The 20,363-nt window shown below is 36.4% G+C and overlaps 4 protein-coding genes and 1 long non-coding RNA gene across 6 annotated transcripts in view; 4 read left to right on the top strand and 1 right to left on the bottom strand.

Moving 5' to 3' along the window:
* LOC104793873 lies at nt 4,120-6,027 on the bottom strand. Its single transcript, XM_010520297.2, has 5 exons — nt 5,716-6,027; nt 4,928-5,636; nt 4,752-4,816; nt 4,585-4,698; nt 4,120-4,485 (listed from the first exon to the last, which is right to left on the bottom strand). Exons 1-5 carry the CDS (start codon nt 6,025-6,027, stop codon nt 4,120-4,122), a joined length of 1,566 nt encoding a protein of 521 aa, XP_010518599.2.
* Nucleotides 10,813-12,013, top strand: LOC104790135 (cytosolic sulfotransferase 12-like). Its single transcript, XM_010515844.2, has one exon. The coding sequence runs from the start codon at nt 10,907-10,909 to the stop codon at nt 11,897-11,899; it is 993 nt and encodes a 330-aa protein (XP_010514146.1). The 5' UTR covers nt 10,813-10,906; the 3' UTR covers nt 11,900-12,013.
* Nucleotides 12,408-14,043, top strand: LOC109124826. 2 transcript variants are annotated; one of them, XR_768626.2, is made up of 6 exons: nt 12,408-12,562; nt 12,810-12,878; nt 13,056-13,169; nt 13,264-13,470; nt 13,557-13,663; nt 13,772-14,043. It is a non-coding gene; the product is annotated as an uncharacterized LOC109124826 (long non-coding RNA). The 2 variants fall into 2 exon arrangements; XR_768627.2 differs by lacking the exon at nt 12,810-12,878 and having other exon boundaries at nt 12,409-12,562.
* Nucleotides 15,110-16,264, top strand: LOC104793872 (cytosolic sulfotransferase 12). Its single transcript, XM_010520296.2, has one exon. The coding sequence runs from the start codon at nt 15,170-15,172 to the stop codon at nt 16,145-16,147; it is 978 nt and encodes a 325-aa protein (XP_010518598.1). The 5' UTR covers nt 15,110-15,169; the 3' UTR covers nt 16,148-16,264.
* The window catches only part of LOC104790132 (protein COLD-REGULATED 15B, chloroplastic-like), a 1,699-nt gene continuing 1,192 nt past the window's right edge, over nt 19,857-20,363 (top strand). The window contains exon 1 of the mRNA XM_010515842.2: nt 19,857-20,124. Coding sequence (XP_010514144.1) covers nt 19,916-20,124 — 209 coding nt within the window. The 5' untranslated portion in view covers nt 19,857-19,915. The remainder of the gene's footprint in view (nt 20,125-20,363) is intronic.

Here is a 20,363-nt window from a genome sequence, read left to right as displayed (position 1 = left end):
ATATCCGGATTCCTCATGCTTTCGCACTTCTTCCACGCACAACCACGCGTTGGCTCGTCAGCCAATCTTGATCTACCCGCATTCCGCGCCCGTAGACCACCACACAACTACAAGGAAAAATCCTTGTAGGACTATCTGCGGTTCTCCCGCTTCTTCGTGCCTCTTGGCACATTTTCTCCTCACACTCAAACAATTTATTTTATCACACAGACATACATTTCACACACCACGCAATCCGTTTTAAATATCTTTCTTTTAATTCTCAAATCCTATTACTAATTCTTTTTCCTTATCTTTTATTTAGTAAATATATATTATTATTATACACTCAACAATCAATTAAGATTATTTATATATAATCCATAGGTATACTTGGTTTAACATTAAACTAAGTAACTATCTAAACGTATCGACATACGAAAAAGATACTAACTAGTCCTCACCTTAGCAAATTGGGTTGATTGTCGGGTAAAGACCAGCAACAACAGAAGTCCAATCCAACAACGATTTCAATATGCAGTATTTTCATATTACCCGGTCAATGATTACATTCCAATATTAATCACTGATTTAACCTAATAACCGAAACTGACTTAATTGTGCTGGTACTTCACAAATAAATTAGTCAGACGTAGTTTAATAATTAAATCAAACTAACGATCTAATAATTTACATCACCACAACTTAATCCACGTACGACCACATGCTCCCCGTTCATTACCGATTCCTAAACCAGCCACAATACACGATGCCCCAATATTAAATTGTCCAACGTCATCGATAACATACGTAATTAACCATGCATGACACCACAAACAACTCATGCACGTACGTTCCATAATTTTCTGGTTTAGTTGGTTAAGTATTGGTTTAGCTATAATCGAACAACATGACAACGACAACGAGACGTAAAGCTTCGTCGTTATCTCTTTCTGCAACCTTTCTCGACGGCTTGACTTGACGAACTGAACGGCGAAGTGGAGGACTCGGCAACACAGATGTGCGGTGGTTCAAGCTTGGTGATTAGATTGGTTCCAACAATCTATGAAAACACAACATAGTTCTCAGGTTTGGTTCACGGATCTTACCTCTCCGGTGAAGACGTTTCACACGGCGGCACAGGCTGAGCGCGGTGACAATCTCCGGTGTCTCTAGTGGTACTACAAGGGTTCGCAACAAGGGTCGAGTTAGGGCTGTTCCCAAAACGATACAAAACTTAAGACTCGAGTTATGCGGAGGCTTACCGTGGAACGTGACGGCCAAGGTTTCTGTGACTTGTCTCGAAGTTTGTGCCCTCTTTTTATTCACACGCGGAGAGAATAGAGTTTGGTTCGGGCTTGACACACTAATGGGCTCGGTTTGGGCCTCACAGTTTAATTCTGAAACCGGGTCGTTACAATTCTCCCCTACTACAAGGGAATTCGTCCCCGAATTCGATCTGTCATCTCGCTTATCACTTTTGTCCATAAAAAGTCCTGGATAGTCCAACCGCATTTGTTTTTCTGATTTCCAAGTATCTTCTTGGATTCCGTCTCTTTCCCAACATACCTTGACCGACTTTATTACCTTCCCTTGATTTTCCGTTTCCTGACGGTCTAAAGTTTCCACAGTTCTACTTAATGCAGTTAAATTCCGGTTTAAATCTGCAGGCAGATTAGGTAATACCAATTCTGGTTCTCTGACCACTTTCCGCAAAACTGAGACGTGAAAAACATCGTGGAAACTAGAAAACTCCTGCGGTAGCGCCAAACGGTAAGCTATAGCCCCAATCTTTTCTGTAATCACATATGGTCCCATATATCTTGGCTTAAGCTTCTTCAACTTCCAGTTTTTATGCGCTCCTCTGAATATTCTCATTTTTAAGTACACTGCTTCACCGACTGAAAATTCTAACTCTTTCCGACGTTTTTCTGCATAACTCTTTTGCCTGTCATGGGCTTCCTTAAGCCTGTCCCGGAGCAGTTCCACTTGCTCTATAGTCTCTGTGACCATCTGTGGTTCTAGGTCCTTACGTTCCCCGACTTCCGTCCAACAAAGTGGGGTACGACATGGCCTACCATATAAAGCCTCGTACGGTGGCATCCCTATGCTGGAGTGATAGCTATTGTTATAAGCAAATTCCACCAATGGTAAATACTTAAGCTAGTTTCCCTCCCAGTCAAGTACGCATGCCCTCAACATGTCCTCAAGCGTCTGAATTGTCCTCTCAGACTGTCCGTTCGTCTGAGGATGATACGCTGTGCTGAGGCGTACCTTTGTTCCCAAAGCCTTCTGAAAAGCTTGCCAGAAAATAGATGTAAAATTTGGATCTCGATCTGAAACGATGCTAGCCGGCACCCCATGCTTTCTAACGATCTCATCTAGATACAACTGCGCTAAAACATCCGCACTGTCGGTTTTTTTAATGGGTAAGAAATGAGCAGTCTTGGTTAGTCGATCCACGATCACCCAAATGGCATTCTTACCGCCAGTGCTTGTTGGTAACCCGGTGACAAAATCCATTGTTATCATATCCCATTTCCACTCAGGTAGCGGTAAATTCTGAAGTAACCCACTCGGGACCTGGTGCTCCACTTTTACTTGTTGACATGTCTGACACTTAGATACCCATGCAGCGACATCACGCTTCATATTACCCCAATTGAAATACCGCTTCAGGTTGTGGTACATCTTAGTTGACCCCGGGTGAACTGAGAATCGCGAACTATGAGCCTACGCCAAAATCTCATCCTTTAAACCTTTATCATTTGGCACCCTAACTCGGTTCTTATACATGCACATCCCATTCTCTGCGGTGTGGAATCCCTCCACATTGTTGTCCATAGCCTTTTTCAAGTCTGCATCAAGTTTTTGTGCTTCCCGGATTCTCCATAGTAGGTCAGCTTGATTCACAACTTCTAAACCAACAACGTCTTCCCCAGCCGATGTTGCACAAATACTCAGCGCACACAAAGTATCTTCCAGCTCCTGTATCTCTTTTTCTCTCGAGACATCAGTTATGCGTCTGCTCAAGGCGTCAACTACCAAATTGGCCTTTCCAGGATGATAGGCAATGTCCAAGTCGTAATCTGCTAGCAACTCTACCCATCTCCTTTGCCTGAGGTTGAGGTCTGATTGAGTGAATATGTATTTCAAACTTTTGTGGTCCGTAAAGACTTGAACTTTTTCCCCATACAAGTATGACCGCCAAATCTTTAAAGCGAATACAACTCCTGCCAACTCCAAATCATGCGTAGGTTAGTTAACCTCATGTGGTCTAAGCTGTCTAGATGCATAAGCGATGACCTTTTCGTCTTGCATCAACACGCAGCCTAATCCTGTTCCTGACGCGTCAGTATACACCACATACGGTACCCCTGGTTTTGGTAGTACAAGTATTGGTGTTTCCTTCAAATGCCTCTTCAATTTTTGAAAGCTGTTTTCACACTCCTCTGTCCACTCAAACTTCACGTCCTTACCTGTGAGTCGAGTCATAGGCTTATCTGTGCTAGCAAATCCTTCCACAAATTTTCGATAATACCCTGACAAGCCAAGGAAACTACCGACCTCAGTAGCACTCTTAGGCGTTGGCCAACCACTGATCGAGGATATTTTCTCTGGATCCACAGACACTCCAGCTTCTGAAACAACATACCCCAAAAACCCAATCTTTCTTTGCCAAAAGCTGCACTTACTCAACTTCCCATACAACCGTTGTTCTCGCAGTTTGTCCAACACTATCCGCAGATGTTACTCGTGTTCCTTACGACTCTTAGAGTAAATTAAAATGTCATCGATGAATACTATCACGCACTTATCCAAATACTCCCGAAAAACATTATTCATCATCTTCATAAACGCGGCTGGTGCATTAGTCAACCCAAACAACATTACTACAAATTCATAGTGTCCATATTCGTCCGAAAGGCCGTTTTCCTTATGTCTTCCTCTGCTATTGAAATATGATGGTATCCCGAGGCTAAGTCAATCTTTGAGAACCACGAAGCTCCCTGCAGCTGATCCAACAACTCATCAATTCGAGGCAACGGGTACTTATTCTTGATGGTAACCTTATTCAATCCCCGGTAATCAATGCAAAGTCTGAAGCTACCTTCCTTTTTTCATAAATAGGACTGGTGCTCACCACGGTGAACTACTCGGCCGAATGAATCCTTTATCTGTAAGGTCCTCCAACTGACTTTTCAATTCTGCCATTTCTGCAGGTGCTAGACGGTAAGGTGCTCGCGATACAGGTGTCGTCCCATGCTCTAATTTGATAGTGAAGGCATCTCCTCTACTTGGTGGTGGTCCTTTTAAAGACTCAAAGACGTCTGCATACTCTGCCACTATAGGTATATTATCAACTCCTAGTTCCATCTCCTCTTCCACTACAGAAATCGTAGCTAGAAAAGCATCGTTTCCTTTCTCTATCAGCTCCTCAGCTTGCATCATGGATATGATGGAAACCCCTTCACCCATTTTCACGCCTTGAAAAGTTATTTTCCCCTGAGGTCTCGAGAAATGCACATGAGCTCAGTGGCAATCCAATACAGCTCGGTGCTTCTTTAACCAATTCATTCCGAGAATCACATCATAATGATTGACCTCCATTTCAGTAAGATTCCCAAACAATACTTCTCCGTTTATCATGATAGGAACATCCTTGTGAACTCCGGTAGAACCCAATTTTTCCTTCCCAACAGTACCAATCTTCTTGTCCTTCGCAATAAATTCACCATCAAAGTTCATAACTGAGTAACTCCCGACTTAACACAACTGAGGGTGGCTCCGGTATCAAATAAGGTGTAAGCATTCCAGCCTTCCACTAAAACCGATCCTACAAGGTTATTCTAATTCTAATCAAACAATTCACGAGCAATAATTTTTTTGAATTTCACCAATTATAGAGAAACAAAAATAGCACTTGATATGTTTGACATTTACTTACCAGCGATCGGCTCATTTTCCTCATCCTCCTCGGTCTCAGCCATCATCACACGAGGTCCAACATTTTGACGTTTTGGAGGTGGCGGCAACTGCTCTCTAGGACGATTGTCGACCTGCTGTCTCCCAACTTTTCGTGGGCAAAATTTTGAAATGTGTCCTTCTTGACCGCATTCGTAACAACTCCTGATGATCCTAGATTGAGGACAATCCTTTTTCATATGACCCGGCTGGTTGCACCCAAAACACATTAATGGAGTTCTCACAGTTGTTGTATCCCAAGTCCTTTTATTAGAGCTAGAACCCTTTGCAAGTCTCGCTTGTGCTGCCTTGTTCTGACTCATCTCCTTTTCCAACCCAACCTCCAAATTAGCGGCTTTCTCCACCAGTTCAATCTTACCGCGGTAGTCATACATCTCACATCGATTCTTGAGTTCAATCCTCAAACCCCTCAGAAACCTGCGAATCAACTCATCCTCATTCATGAATCTGCCAGCAAACCTGCTCAATCGATCAAACTCCCGGTCATACTCCCTCACAGTCATGGTGCCCTGACGAAGTTCTAGAAACTCCTCCTCCATACGATCCATAGCTTCTCTGGGAAAATACTTCCTTGAGAATTCAGTCTTGAAATCCTCCCAAGTAAGCACATATCGCCCATGTGCCTGGTCTACCACCTTCTCCCACCATACCAATGCCTCATCCTTCAGATACTGCACTGCCAAGTCCCTGCGATAGTCATTGGACACCTACCATTATCCAAATTTCTCATAGCCTCCCAATATGACGGACCTGCAGCTGGACAGGCGGAGGCGGGGGTGGAGGCGGTGCTGGGTACTGAGGCGGGACTACCCTTTCTGGTGCATCCTGATGTGGCGCATCCTGCTGCGGTGGAACCACCCCTTGTGCCCCTCTCAAATTTGGCTCCCTTTGCATGAATTCCTGAAACCGACGAAATTGCTCAAACATAGCCATCTCGTTAGCCTCTCCTGCTCGAGCTACATCGGCATGCACGACTTCCGGCTGTTCATCACGCACTGGGCTCTCGGCCCTCACTCTTGGCTGCACTCTAGCTGCGGTTTCCCTTCCACGTTTAGGCGGCATCTGAATACATAAACAACAAACGAATCAGCCTTCTTCCGCAGGACTGCCTTTCCGGGGCAAAACTGATTTGACATAACCTAATGCTCTGAAACCAAAATTGTAACACCCAATTTTCATGGCATGTCACAGGTTAACTTATACCACAAGTAAACCATACTTAACCGAAAATAACCGAAAACCCCATTAATCCAACAGTAGAAAATAAAAGAATAATCTCCAGCTCCTAACACCAACGCCAACTCTATCAACTACTCCTCATGGTTACCTGCAAGAGGAAGAGAGGGGTGAGTAATCTAAGATTACTCAGCGAGGGCAAGCCTTAGGGCTCACGAAGTCTTCATACACAAATATGCTTAGACTGCCACAAAGTCTAAACCTAAGACAAACAATCAATCACGTGTCAACGACACACACACATCACACAAATGAGACTACGTCCCATAACCATCGTCGTGCATTACCGGATTCCTCATGCTTTCACACTTCTTCCACGCACAACCACGCGTTGGCTCGTCAGCCAATCTTGATCTACCCGCATTCCGCGCCCGTAGACCACCACACAACTACAAGGAAAAATCCTTGTAGGACTCTCTGCGGTTCTCCTGTTTCTTCGTGCCTCTTGGCACATTTTCTCCTCACACTCAAATAATTTATTTTATCACACAAACATGCATTTCACACTCCACGCAATCCGTTTTAAATATCTTTCTTTTAATTCTCAAATCCTATAACTAATTCTTTTTCCTTACTTTTTATTTATTAAATATATTATATATATATATATATTATTATATACTCAACTAAGATTATTTATATATAATCCATAGGTATACTTGTCTTAACCTTAAACTAAGTAACTATCTAAAGGTATCGACATATGAAAAAGACACTAACTAGTCCTCACCTTAGCAAATTACGTTGATTCTCGGATAATGACCAGCAATAACAGAAGTCCAATCCAACAACAATCTCAATCTGCAGTATTTTCATATTACCCGGTCAATGATTACATTCCAATATTAATCACTGATTTAACCTAATAACCGAAACTGACTTAATTGTGCTGGTACTTCACAAATAAATTAATTAGACGTAGTTTAATAATTAAATCAAACTAACGATCTAATAATTTACATCACCACAATTTAATCCACGTACGACCACATGCTCCCCGTTCATTACCGATTCCTAAACCAGCCACAATACACGATGCACCAATATTAAATTGTCCAACGTCATCGATAACGTACGTAATTAACCATGCATGACACCACAAACAACTCATGCACGTACGTTCCATAATTTTCTGGTTTAGTTGGTTAAGTATTGGTTTAGCTATAAACCAACAACATGACAACGACAACGAGACGTAAAGCTTCGTCGTTACCTCTTTCTGCAACCTTTCTCGACGGCTTGACTTGACGAACTGAACGGCGAAGTGGAGGACTCGGCAACACAGGTTGCGGTGGTTCAAGCTTGGTGATTAGATTGGTTCCAACAATCTATGAAAACACAACATAGTTCTCAGGTTTGGTTCACGGATCTTACCTCTCCGGTGAAGACGTTTCACACGGCGGCACAGGCTGAGCGCGGTGACAATCTCCGGTGTCTCTAGTGGTACTACAAGGGTTCGCAACAAGGGTCGAGTTAGGGCTGTTCCCAAAACGATACAAAACTTAAGACTCGAGTTATGCGGAGGCTTACCGTGGAACGTGACGGCCAAGGTTTCTGTGACTTGTCTCGAAGTTTGTGCCCTCTTTTTATTCACACGCGGAGAGAATAGGGTTTGGTTCGGGCTTGACTCACTAATGGGCTCGGTTTGGGCCTCACGGTTTAATTCTGAAACCGGGTCGTTACAGTAAATTTCCCATATATGTTTATTGCTCGATCAGTAGTATTATTTGGATACAATTTAATCTATTATTTCAACTCAAGCTTTATTGAGCTGTTTAAAATTGCTGATAATTTGTTTTACTTTCAGGAGAAACTAGCAGAGAAAGTCACTCAAAACGCTGGAAATACATCTGGGAACATACTTCCCTACATATTCAAATGATGAATTCGCTCAAGTATTTGGGACTGAACGGCCTGGTCGTGTTTGTCGTGTTGGTCTTGGTCCCACTCCATCGACTATTTTTCAGAATCACATCAAGACAACATCCAATATGATGATGAAACAAAAGTAATTGGCTTGAGGAACAGAGCTTGTGAGTTAAAAGAAAAGTTAGTGAAGATGAGTGATTTGGAAGATAAAGTGGATAAGGTGAATGAAGTTATCTATCAACTTGCCATCACCAATTGCAATTGCAGAAGGTAGCACCAATTGCACTTGCAGAAGGTTAACTCTATATACATTTCTCACTCTTTTGTGTGTTTTGCAATAGTCATATTTGACACTGATTATATATATATATATATATATATATATATATATATATATATATATATTATGTTTACTTTACTATTATTTCAGGAATTAATGTTTAGATGGTTTCAAGTAGAAGGGATGGTTGCAAGTAGTTTATGTTATTTTTCTTTATGCCTTGATGGACATTCAGTCTTTTTTTGTTTCAAACTTCAAGTAGTTTTTAGTGTTTCGTTAAAACAGTGAACAATTATGTAATGCATAACTTTTTAAGTTTAATTTATTATGATTTGATTTTGAACATGATTTTCTTTTATTGCAGATTATTATTATTATCCACTACGGTAAATATATATTTTAAAATATTATAATACGCAAAAAAAATATCGCATATTAATTTTTAGTGTCATTTTAAAAAATGTATATAAAATAATGTTAATATTTTGAATGGGATTGGAAGCGATGCGAATACGTCATTTTTGAGAATTGACCATAACTAAATATCCTAACCAAAACTAAACAGTGCTAAAATTTAATTATCATATCATTCAGTAACGCGATGATAAATATATTTAGCTTAGCTGGATTTGGTATAGCTTTTTAAAAGGATCCTATAATCCTAGTATGTATCACTTTTAAACTGATGTTAAATTTAAAATAAAATTATGCTACACTACACGATTTTTGTAATGCTTGTGGATTTCAAGACAAAGTGAAAATCACCTTTCATTGGTTTAAAGCCATATTTTAGAAATCGTTCGGGGCTAGTCGGGCAGTCGGGTGGATCTAATGCCTATCAAGAAAAGTGAAGATTAAACAGGAATTAACCAGAAACTAGTTTTAAAGTTATTTTATTAAATTAGTAATAAAATATAAATATATAGTACTAAATATATGTATAATTTTGTTTATATTAAAAAGAAAAAATATGAAATAAAATATAAAACTATAGTACTATTTTTAAATCATTGTAAACACATAAAAACATAACTTTAAAAGAAAATTTTATGATTTTCATTAAAAGTTTGTACAATATTTATTATAAAACATCATAACTCTTAATTTAAAAGTCTAAATATATATAAAAATACATATTGGATTTATATTTGGCTCCAAAAATAATCATTATATACAAAATTATGTGGGAAGTAATCGGATTAAATGAATTATAATCAAATTAGACAGATATAATCGGATAATATGCAAAAATTAGTCATTAGTCAGAGCGAAGAGAATAAACCTACCGATTTTACGAAACATAATCGGTGGTAGGCTGGAATTTTTTTAAACCGGTTTTTGAACGAGGTCTTTTGAAGATAAGATTCTTATCTCAATGATGGAAATTTATGGAAATTTGTGTGGCTTAAGATCCACCCATGATTAAAACACGTGTAAAAAAGAAAAACACGTGCAAAAGCCCTAAAGACTTGTCTATGAAATAAGTATATACACTAGATTTTAACCCGCGGTACACTGCGTGTATATAATTTTTATTATTATTTATATTTCTATTTTATTTATTCATTAAATATTAGATGTTTTCCAAATAGAAGAATAATTGATTTTTCCGACCGTTTTTGCAGCTAAAATTTTACATTAGTTTTTTAACCCGCAATATACTTCATGACCATTTGCTAGTTATATTTAGTTTGTTTTACTTAGTGATTGAGATTCTATTTTGATTTTTAATTATTATAACAAAAAAATAAAGGATCTAAGTACATAGTAAGACATTTATACGCTATGACTAAGTCACATTTTTCCTAATAAATTAATTATTTTACATAAATTAGTTAAATCAACTTAATTTTTATATGTCAAATATTCTAATAATAATAGTGTTGACAAATAATAAAATGAGGAATTAATCCGTGTTAGCACAAATTTAATAATATTTTATTAATTCTAACATGTCCTCTTTATAACCCATCTACTATATAACCATATTATATACTATTTTAAAATATTTTAATTTTACATATTCGCAATATTTAAATTTTTTATTAAGTTTATATATATATTAATTATAATATTTAAATAAATGTGAATCGAAGTTTTTCTTACGTTAAAAATCAAAGCTCACACGTTTTGGAAAACAAAATAAGAATCAAATTGTTGTTTTCTTTGTTTGCAAAAGATTCAGAGATAGAATATCTTCAATACAAAATAGAAGGTGAGTTAAATATATCACAGTTTCTGTTTTCATATTGATTATGCTGTATTTTTTAGTTTGTATAGTATGTAAAATATTTAAGAAACAAAATCTGAAGTAATGCTATTTTTGGAAATGTTTTAGGGATTAACTTTGTAAATAAGTTTTTAAATAAGTACAAATAAAAGGGTGGAACCCAAAATGTACTTCAGAAATATATATATAGATATGTACAAAAAAAAGAAAAAACTCTTAATTGAAAGCATTATAAAACAAACTTTGGAAAAAAAAGCATTATAAAACCACAAAAGCTTTATCCTCATACTTGCAACAATTTTCAAGATTTGATTGATCTCTTAACAATGTCATCATCAGTTCATGCTTTCTTGGGAGATAAGCTGCTGACACAAGAAACAAGAGATCTGATCTCTTCTCTTCCAAAAGAGAAAGGTTGGTTAGGGAGTGAACTGTATCAATTCCAAGGATATTGGCACACACAAGCTCTGTTACAAGGACTCTTGACTTGTCAAAAACGCTTTGAAGCCAAAGATTCCGACATTATCCTCATCACCAGTCCTAAATCAGGTACCACTTGGTTAAAAGCTCTTGTCTTTTCTCTCGTTAACCGACACAAGTTTCCAGTTCCTTCTTCTGGTAATCATCCTCTTCTGTTTACCAATCCGCACCTTCTCCTGCCCTTCTTGGAAGGAGTTTACTACGTATCCCCAGAATTCGATTTCACCGGGTCGCTTTTTCCAAGACTGATGAATACGCACATATCGCATCGTTCGCTGCCCGAATCCGTTAAGAGCTCGTCTTGTAAGATTGTATACTGTTGTAGGAACCCTAAGGACATGTTTGTGTCCTTTTGGCATTTTGGGAAAACGCTAACTCGTGAGGAAACCACAGACACAGAGTATCCGATTGAAAAAGCAGTAGAAGCGTTTTGCAATGGGAAGTCTATGAGTGGACCCTTTTGGGATCATATATTAGAGTATTGGTATGCAAGCCGCGAGAATCCAAATAAGGTATTTTTTGTAACTTATGAGGAGCTCAAGAAGCAGCCCGGACTTGTGATTAGGCGAATCGCTGAGTTCTTGGGATGTGGTTTTACTGACGAAGAAAAAGTGCAAGGAAAAGTAGAGGAGATTGTGAACTTGTGTAGTTTTGAGAGTTTAAGTAATTTGGAAGTTAATAGACAAGGGAAACTACCAAATGGAACAGAGTCTAAAGCTTTCTTTAGAAAAGGAGAGATTGGAGGATGGAGAGGTTCTTTGAGTGAGTCCTTGGCAGCGCAAATTGATCGAACCATCGAAGAGAAGTTTCATGGTTCTGGTCTGATCTTTTCTTCTTGAAGTAATCTTTTAAACTTGTTCTTGTTCAATTGTTTTCTTGAATGTTGTAAGTTTTTGTTGTTCGGTGTCAATGTTTTCCTTCTTGTTGTTGTTTGGTGTCAATGTTTTCCTTCTTGTTGTTGTTTGGTGTCAATGTTTTCTAGTTGTTGTTTTTTGTATGAATAAAATGAATCGTGTGTGTGTGTGTATGTGTGTTTGTCTTTTACCTACCACTTTAGTTCGGATTATGCTATTCTTGTAAAGTGGTATTTACATTTTTTTAATATATGGAAAATAAACGTTAATAAGCCTATAAATAGTCTCACTCCTTATATGCTCTAAGACCTTCTCCATCAGGAGGTTCATAGAGGGGTCTTAGTGTTTTGGTGAAAAAAAATAAATCAGAACAAAAGAAAAATGGTAAGGGAGCCTGTTATACAGTATACCCAATTTTGATCTAAGAGGCGATACGTGTCGCCGTTCTATTGGCAAACAAAATAATAGAAAGGGGAAAAAAAAAATTGGATCGATCAAATTTTATTTCTTTTCTCCTTCTCTCGCGTTATAACTCCCGAATCGACAAAGTAAGAAGATGGAATTGAAGGATATGGAATCAGAGGAGGTTGGGGTCGGAGGAGATTGAATCGGCGGAGGAGATATGGAATCAGAGGAGGTTGCGATTAGGTAAACGAATTAGGGTTGTTTGATTTTTGATCCCAAGTTAGGGTTCTCTGATTTTTGATTTTTGATCCCACATTAGGGTTCTTTGCAAGAATTTTTCTCTCTTTCATTTGATTTCACTTTTAGCTTCTTCAGTTTTGTGAGAGGCTGTTGGATTTGGTAGTAGAGCATGTCTTTCTTTTGGAACTTGGTGTTATATGACTTCAGTGGTTTGATTAGATTTGGGTCTGATTTGTTTCTCAATGAGCAGAAGCCGTGGCAGATGTAAACAAAGCAATTGAGTTGGATCCTTCACTGACCAAAGTTTATCTAAGAATAGGTTATGTTATTGCTCTTTCCTACTATGTATCATTGTTAGTCATGTCTTTTAAGTTTTGGTGAGAGTTAAATTCTATCTGATCCCTTTTCTTTTTAGGTGTGATTTCTTGAAATTGTGTTTTGCAAGTTTTGTGCTTTCGTATTCCAAATTTAATATGTGTTGAATTTGTAATTTTAGGGATTTGATGTTGATTTCTGCAACCATACGTATAATGGGATAATGCCGGGTGGATGTAGTCCCTATGACAAACTCTTTGCAAAGGCTGGACTCCATTGTTACAATCTTGAAAAGGTTACTCTCTTAGATGGAGAAGCACTTTTGCTTTACCCTCTCCTTGTGATCGATCGATAGATAGATGCTTACCTCATTGCTTCTAACCTTGTAGGGAAAGAAGTTAGAATTCAAGAGTCTAGTCAAAGTTAACTCAGAAATCGGTTCACTTTACAATTCTTATTCAACATCCGAGGTGATGGATCTTATCAACAACTCAATTCACACTTTCCAAACTTTAGTCACGGATGCAGGGTATGAGAGAACAAAGCGCGTTTGATACTCGTCACAAAAATATGCAGGATCAAGCCTCAAGTGCCAGGTAAAACTGTGTGTGTGAAAAAAATCATGTCGGCAATACTGTTTATTTTTAGTTATGGCTAAATCTTTTTAAAATGTATGTTTTAGGCATTGGAGATGCCACTGTCTTTTGGGACTTGGATGCTATAGATAACTTCTATAAAGGTGATATGCCAGATTGGCCACAAAATGATGATAAGTTACAGTTCTATGAGGTGAGGTGTTCAGTTTTTGACTCATCTTCTTCACTATATATATATGTGATCTGTTTCGACTGGTATACAAGATTTAACTAATAAGTTTTAGATGACTAAAAAATGCAGGTGAAATGAATTAGAGTTGCGAGTGCAGAGGCATAGTAAGAAGAACAAGTGATGGAAAAACAGGACATATGTGCCGTGAAGCAGGGTAAGGTAAAATTTAGTGAAGGAGTTGGGGCAAATCAGTATTACAATTAATCATTTTCTCTATTTATGAATTGCACTTCTATTATAAAATGTATTATGTTTATTTTATGTTTTGTATGCTTAAAAATTAATTAAATGTAATATTTTCCCATTTTTATAACATCTTAAATGTCTAATCATTTATACTATTTCTAATCTATTTAAATTTTTATTATTTAAAAAAACTATATTTTTAAAATAAGAGATCCATAATTATATACTACCATTGGAGGATAAATTTTTAATTAAGAGATCGAGGGTTCTTAGAATTTAAAACAATACACAATTAATTCATTAAAAAATCAAACACTACATAAGATCTCCAATATATGAACCTCCCAATAATCTTGCTTTAAGACCAAGAACGTATAACCGAAACCTTCAACTATAATTCACCCAAGTGTTTACAATACACTCTTAGAATCCACAATATGTTTAGCCAATAGACTCCCTTGTTCTCTATCCGCCACTCGATATAACCGAAACCAAGATTTAAAGGTTTAGTAATCAACTTATTGAAATCTCAAACCGGATCCGCTTGGTTTATATTGCACACGATATCATTATGGATTTTCGCCATGTATGGAGTGAAATGATTTTTCCAATCTACGACATAATCAGTAAATCACTCAAATTATGATATTGAATGCAAAACCTAAACAATAATTTCGTAAAATAGCTGCTGGACTCACTTCCTTGGAAAATATCAAAAGACAAAGACTGTTGAAGATTATAAGATGGAAATTTGTAAGGCCGAATAATTCAAAGCGTCAAAAAAAAGAAAAAAAAACTCATACATCTTCACCTTTTTTCTCTCTTCTCTTTGTGTTCACACAGAGAGAGAAAAATTATCACATGTGATTCGTTTTAAAACTATACAAATTTATTCAGCAAAAAATAAATTAATCAATAATGAAATGTTTGTATTTAATGCAGATGGTTAGTTTTAAAGATCGAATTGAAATTGTTGATCAAAGAAAAAAAAATCGAAATTCTGAAATCACTCATGCAACTCGCAAGTCATGTCATGTTGGTTTCTCTTTTTGACTAGTTATATTAGAGTCGTGATTCTCCTTCTTTCATTTTTATACTATTCTACGTGCTCTTCAAGTAAATGATGTGTTGACTACTCCACCCAAAATAATATATTTGGACCAAAAGAGAAATTGGAAGTATTGTCCGATTTACTTGTAGAGCAAACTTCTCATACATGTATAAAATCACATAAGCATTATCCTCATAGATGCAATAGAGTTTAAGAAATAACTCTAAACAATGTCATCATCGTCAGTTCCTGCTTACTTGGGAGATGAAGATCTGACTCAAGAAACAAGAGATCTTATCTCTTCTCTTCCAAAGGAAAAAGGTTGGTTAGTGAGTGAAATGTATCAATACCAAGGACGTTGGCACACACAAGCTCTGTTGCAAGGAATCTTGATCTGTCAAAAACGCTTTGAAGCCAAAGATTCCGACATTATCCTCGTCACTAATCCTAAATCAGGTACCACTTGGTTAAAAGCTCTTGTCTTTGCTCTCCTTAACCGACACAAGTTTCCAATTTCTTCTTCTGGTAACCATCCTCTTCTGGTTACCAATCCGCACCTTCTCGTGCCATTCTTGGAAGGAGTTTACTATGAATCCCCAGATTTCGATTTCTCCGGGTTGCCTTCTCCAAGACTCATGAACACGCACATATCACATCTTTCACTACCGGAATCTATTAAGAGCTCGTCTTGTAAGATTGTGTATTGTTGTAGGAACCCTAAGGACATGTTTGTGTCCTTATGGCATTTTGGAAAGAAGCTAGCTCCTGAAGAAACCGCAGCTTATCCCATAGAAAAAGCGGTTGAAACGTTTTGTGAAGGGAAGTTTATAGGTGGACCCTTTTGGGATCATATATTGGAATACTGGTACGCAAGCCGCGAGAATCCGAACAAGGTCTTGTTTGTTACTTACGAGGACCTCAAGAAGCAGACCGAAGCTGAGATGAAGCGAATCGCTGAGTTCTTGGGATGTGGTTTTATAGAAGAAGAAGAAGTGAGAGAGATTGCGAAGTTGTGTAGTTTTGAGAGTTTAAGTGATTTGGAAGTTAATAGACAAGGGAAACTACCAAATGGAATGGAGACTAAAACTTTCTTTAGAAAAGGAGAGATTGGAGGATGGAGTGATACTTTGAGTGAGTCCTTGGCAGCGGAAATTGACCGAACCATCGAAGAGAAGTTTCATGGTTCTGGTCTGATCTTTTCTTCTTGAGTCAGGCTTTTAAACTTATTATAATGTTTTTGTTGTGCTTAAGTTATGTTTTCTTCGATCCTGTGAGAACTTTTTTTTTATATATAATTTATGTTGTTTGTGTTTGTTGTTTTTCTTTTATGAATAAAATAAATTATGTATTCATGTTTGTGTTTTCTTTATATATAAATTAAATTTGTTTTTTTTTTTTGTCGCACCCCATCACTGTTAGATTCGGATTAGGACACGGCACATGCACTGTTACTCTGTTAGTAATTACTAATTAGTATACTAGTCAGCTACAGGTTGGAGTCAATTTTATCAATCTTGTATAAAGTTCTATTTTATTCCAACTAGCTAGTTGTAGACAGAGCCATGCCTTCCCTCGGACAAATGCCCAAAGCTACCAAAAAAAAAACTAAAATTCTAGGCCACATTTTTATACAAAAAATTAGCTTATTAACTTGATATAATGTGTTTTCTATAATGAAAAAAATTCACTGAAAATTATATTCTTAAAAATACTATAAATTTTATTGAGATTTTATTATCTTGAAAATAAATTCATTACTAATATATAACAACAAAGTCCAAAAAAAGATTAAAACAAAAATAACTAAAAGTAGTACATCTGGAAAATTAGTAGATAACATTTTGAGTTAACAAAAATGATTTTAGTTTTATATTTAAATTATTGGTTTTAATTACTAACATTTTATTTTTATTTAGTGTTAAGATGATTTTCTAATAAATATTACAAAATATAAAAAAAATAAATAAATAATTGCCTTCGGTCTCCATAAGTGTGAGCACCGCACTGGTTGTAGATCATGGGTTCATCTTAAACCACACATGAAAGCTAAGTAGCTCGGAGCACTAAATATTTAGTTGTCCAAATCAACAAAACAAAACTGCTTAATTACTGTAAATACGTTTATTTCCGGTTGGCATTTTAGAAGCATGTTACATCGCACCAAGATGGATAAAGCCGATTTCGAGCTCATGTTTGATGCAATTTGCAGAGGAGTTGTCGCATATGGACCTTACTGGGAACAAATATTGAGCTATTGGAAAGGGAGCCTCGTATTCAAGTCCAGAGACTCACCGAGTTCTTGAATTGTCCATTCACCAAGGAAGAAGAAGAATGTGGATTGGTGGACAAGATCTTAAAGCTGTGTAGTTTCCGAAATTTAAGCAATTTGGAAGTTAATAAAACTGGGGCAATAAGAGTTGGTGTAGATTCTCACGCATTTTTTAGGAAAGGTAAAGTTGGTGACGGGAAGAATCATCTTACTCCTCATATGGCCAAAACCTTTGATGAGATTTTTAAAAACAAACTGCGAGGTTCCGGTTTGAAATTTCAATAAGGTTGTGTTATGTTCGTGGCTTTGAAAATTTCATGTGTCTTTTTCTATGAACTTGGTTGATTTGATTTCGTTCAAATAATATTTGATACTCTATATGTTTTACTTTTCTTTTTCTTTTGTTTTTTGAATTTTCATATGTTTTACTTTCAAGAACAATAGAACGAAATATATATTTTTATTTTAGTAACTTGTGGGCTTTTTGAAAGTCTTAACGGGTCGATAACTTATACTAATCGTTTAGGCCGAAATATGTTTTTTGAGTAAAGAGCATTCTAGTCGAATGTCCATATACTATCTGTGAAATTTTTATGCATAACGCATTGGGAAACTGGATTTTAAAAGTTCTTTGGTATTGAACTTTTAGCAACAACAATATTATCCGGCGTGGCTATTAGAACATTTGATTTGCAAGTTACTTAAAGTTAAAGCTAAAGAAATGTTTGGTCTATATTTTATGGACATTCGTGGAAAACATGTTTGGCTGATTTTATGGGGCCACGGCTGGAGATGAAGATTCGTGGATTATATATAGCCATCATGATTCATGCATATTTTACTTTATAAATACGTTAATGGAAATAACATATATTATATGGAAAACAATATGATTAATACGTGGTTTGGATATTGACAGTTCAACTATATATATACTTTTTAACATTATAAAAAGTTAATTGTAGAAAGGAATCTGACTTTTGTGTTTTCGATACATCTCTAACTAATCGAATTCTACTTTTTGGTAATCCGAAAAAGGCCATAAGTTTTACATTTAAATATTAATTAGTATTCTTGATATGCATCTTAACCAACGAGCTAATTTGGTCAAATTTGGTCGACATGACCAATATCCGGAGAGGCGGAGAACAATTTTTTCTTAGTGTTTAGTGCTCGGTGGGTTCAAAAGTTGTTGAGATTTGATGTTCATCTGAAAGTACGTGGAAATAGAAACAAAAAACTTGAAAATATTGGTGGGCCAATTACGAAAATTCTTGATTATGTTTCTTCACTCTACCATCCATATTGAGTGAGTCTTCCATTCCATATTGATATTATCATGCAATACATTGATATGATTGACAAAATAAGATAACCAAATATATATATCTATATATATATATATATATATATAAATATTTATTTATTTTTATTAGAAGACCACAAGATAGCTCTCTCAAAATCAACGAAATCCTAAATGTAGACGTCACAACAAATTAGAGTTCCCGTTATTTCAATTTTCCATTGAAGAGGAAAAAATGTAAATCCTTAGCAATGTCGTTGATGACTCGTTTCAATGAAGACAAGAAGTGGCGTGAAGTGAGCCTTATAGGGATCCCATTAAATTTAAAGAAACTTGATTGGATGATATATCTACTCTACATCCATTTGTTTTTTGAACAATTTATCGGAACCACATTGTTTTTCTAAGACCCCAAAAAGATGGTAATTAACCAGTAAAATCAGTAACTACGTGTATGGATTTTAATATTTGCTAACAATACAGAAACATGCGACCAGTATGGCCCCTATATCCTACGAACTTTTCTTTCAACTATATCCTAAACATGCGAACACACCATTCTTTATTTTCATCTTCTTATTTTGTTTATATATATATTACTTTGCTATCGTGTTTTAATGTTTTATATATTCATAGAGGAAGGTATTAGGGAGTAACATGCGACCTGCATGGCCCTCTTTTTACGCATTCTAAGAACACAAACATCTTCTCCTTTCTTTATTCCATTAATTTTGTCATTAGTAAGAATATTTGTATGATTTAGTATTAATTTTTCAAACTCGATCGACACACAGTGTTTTGTAAATTTTAGTTGTTTAGTCTTGCAAGCATGATAACATTTGAATGTTTAACTAAACAAAGGGATGTCCTTGATTGTAATTGTTTAGAAACTCAAAGGTCTAAAGTTGATTGTAATTTTCCTTGATTGTAATTGTCCTTGATTATAATTGTTCCGATCGATAAGCTAAAAGGTCTAAAAGCATTTAAAAATTAAACCAATCTTTAACCAGTAAATTCATGTAAGGCACGTGGTGAAGCATAAGTCTAGTACAATATATATGAATTAACGTTCGATTACATTGGTACCGAAAAGGCGAAAACTGATGTCACTGTACATTGAGCATGTATAGGTTATTATTATTTTTTGTTAATTAACATGCATCATGTACGTACGTGCATGTCATGTGTTTCTTTTTGTGATAAAAGTGAATACACGTGGCGAGCTATGATGTAACAAAGGAACGTCATTGATTCTCATGGTTAGAAACTAATTCACGCCAACCTCTGATGAGGTTCCTTATAATAGACTCATGTCACTTTGTTCCTCTAACAAACTAAACTAGCTAATCTCTTTCCTTCGTTTCTGTTTGCTCCTAAAACACACATTTTACACATCTTAGAGATATGTCGATCTCCGGAGCTGTGCTTAGTGGGTTGGGTTCTTCTTCGTTCTTGATCAACGGAGGCAAGAGAAGCAGCGTTGGCGGTGGAGCTATGAGAGCTGGCCGGAAGAATGTGATCACTGCACCTCAGCGCAAGAAGTCGTGGGTCCCGACGGTCGTGAAAGGTTCTAGCAACACTAATAACGATCCCAAATGGCTTGATAATGCCTCGTAAGTCTATGCATGTCTTTGAACATACTTGAGATCGTACGATCATCGACATATATAGATATGTTTGTTTTCTTGTGGAAAAGTTTATTCTTAATTCTCATGATATTGGTTGGGTATATGACTATGAAATATAACACCTAAATTTGATATCAATTAAACTTTTAAAACTAAGTAATTAAAGGATATAATTACTTGTTTTTAAGCTTAATTAATATATATATATATATATATATATATAT

The sequence above is a fragment of the Camelina sativa genome, chromosome 6, assembly GCF_000633955.1.
Source record: "Camelina sativa cultivar DH55 chromosome 6, Cs, whole genome shotgun sequence".
Taxonomy (NCBI): Eukaryota; Viridiplantae; Streptophyta; class Magnoliopsida; order Brassicales; family Brassicaceae; genus Camelina; species Camelina sativa.
This window is presented reverse-complemented; position numbering and strand designations above follow the sequence as displayed.

Coding starts and splice junctions, on each gene's coding strand:
- LOC104790135 (XM_010515844.2), top strand. CDS start 10,907: ATGTCATCATCAGTTCATGCTTTCTTGGGAGATAAGCTGCTGACACAA.
- LOC104793873 (XM_010520297.2), bottom strand. CDS start 6,027: ATGCCGCCTAAACGTGGAAGGGAAACCGCAGCTAGAGTGCAGCCAAGA. Junction 4,817..4,927: donor GGAAAATGAGCCGATCGCTG/GTAAGTAAATGT, acceptor ATAACCTTGTAG/GATCGGTTTTAGTGGAAGGC. Junction 4,486..4,584: donor GGAATCTTACTGAAATGGAG/GTCAATCATTAT, acceptor TCGAGACCTCAG/GGGAAAATAACTTTTCAAGG.
- LOC104793872 (XM_010520296.2), top strand. CDS start 15,170: ATGTCATCATCGTCAGTTCCTGCTTACTTGGGAGATGAAGATCTGACT.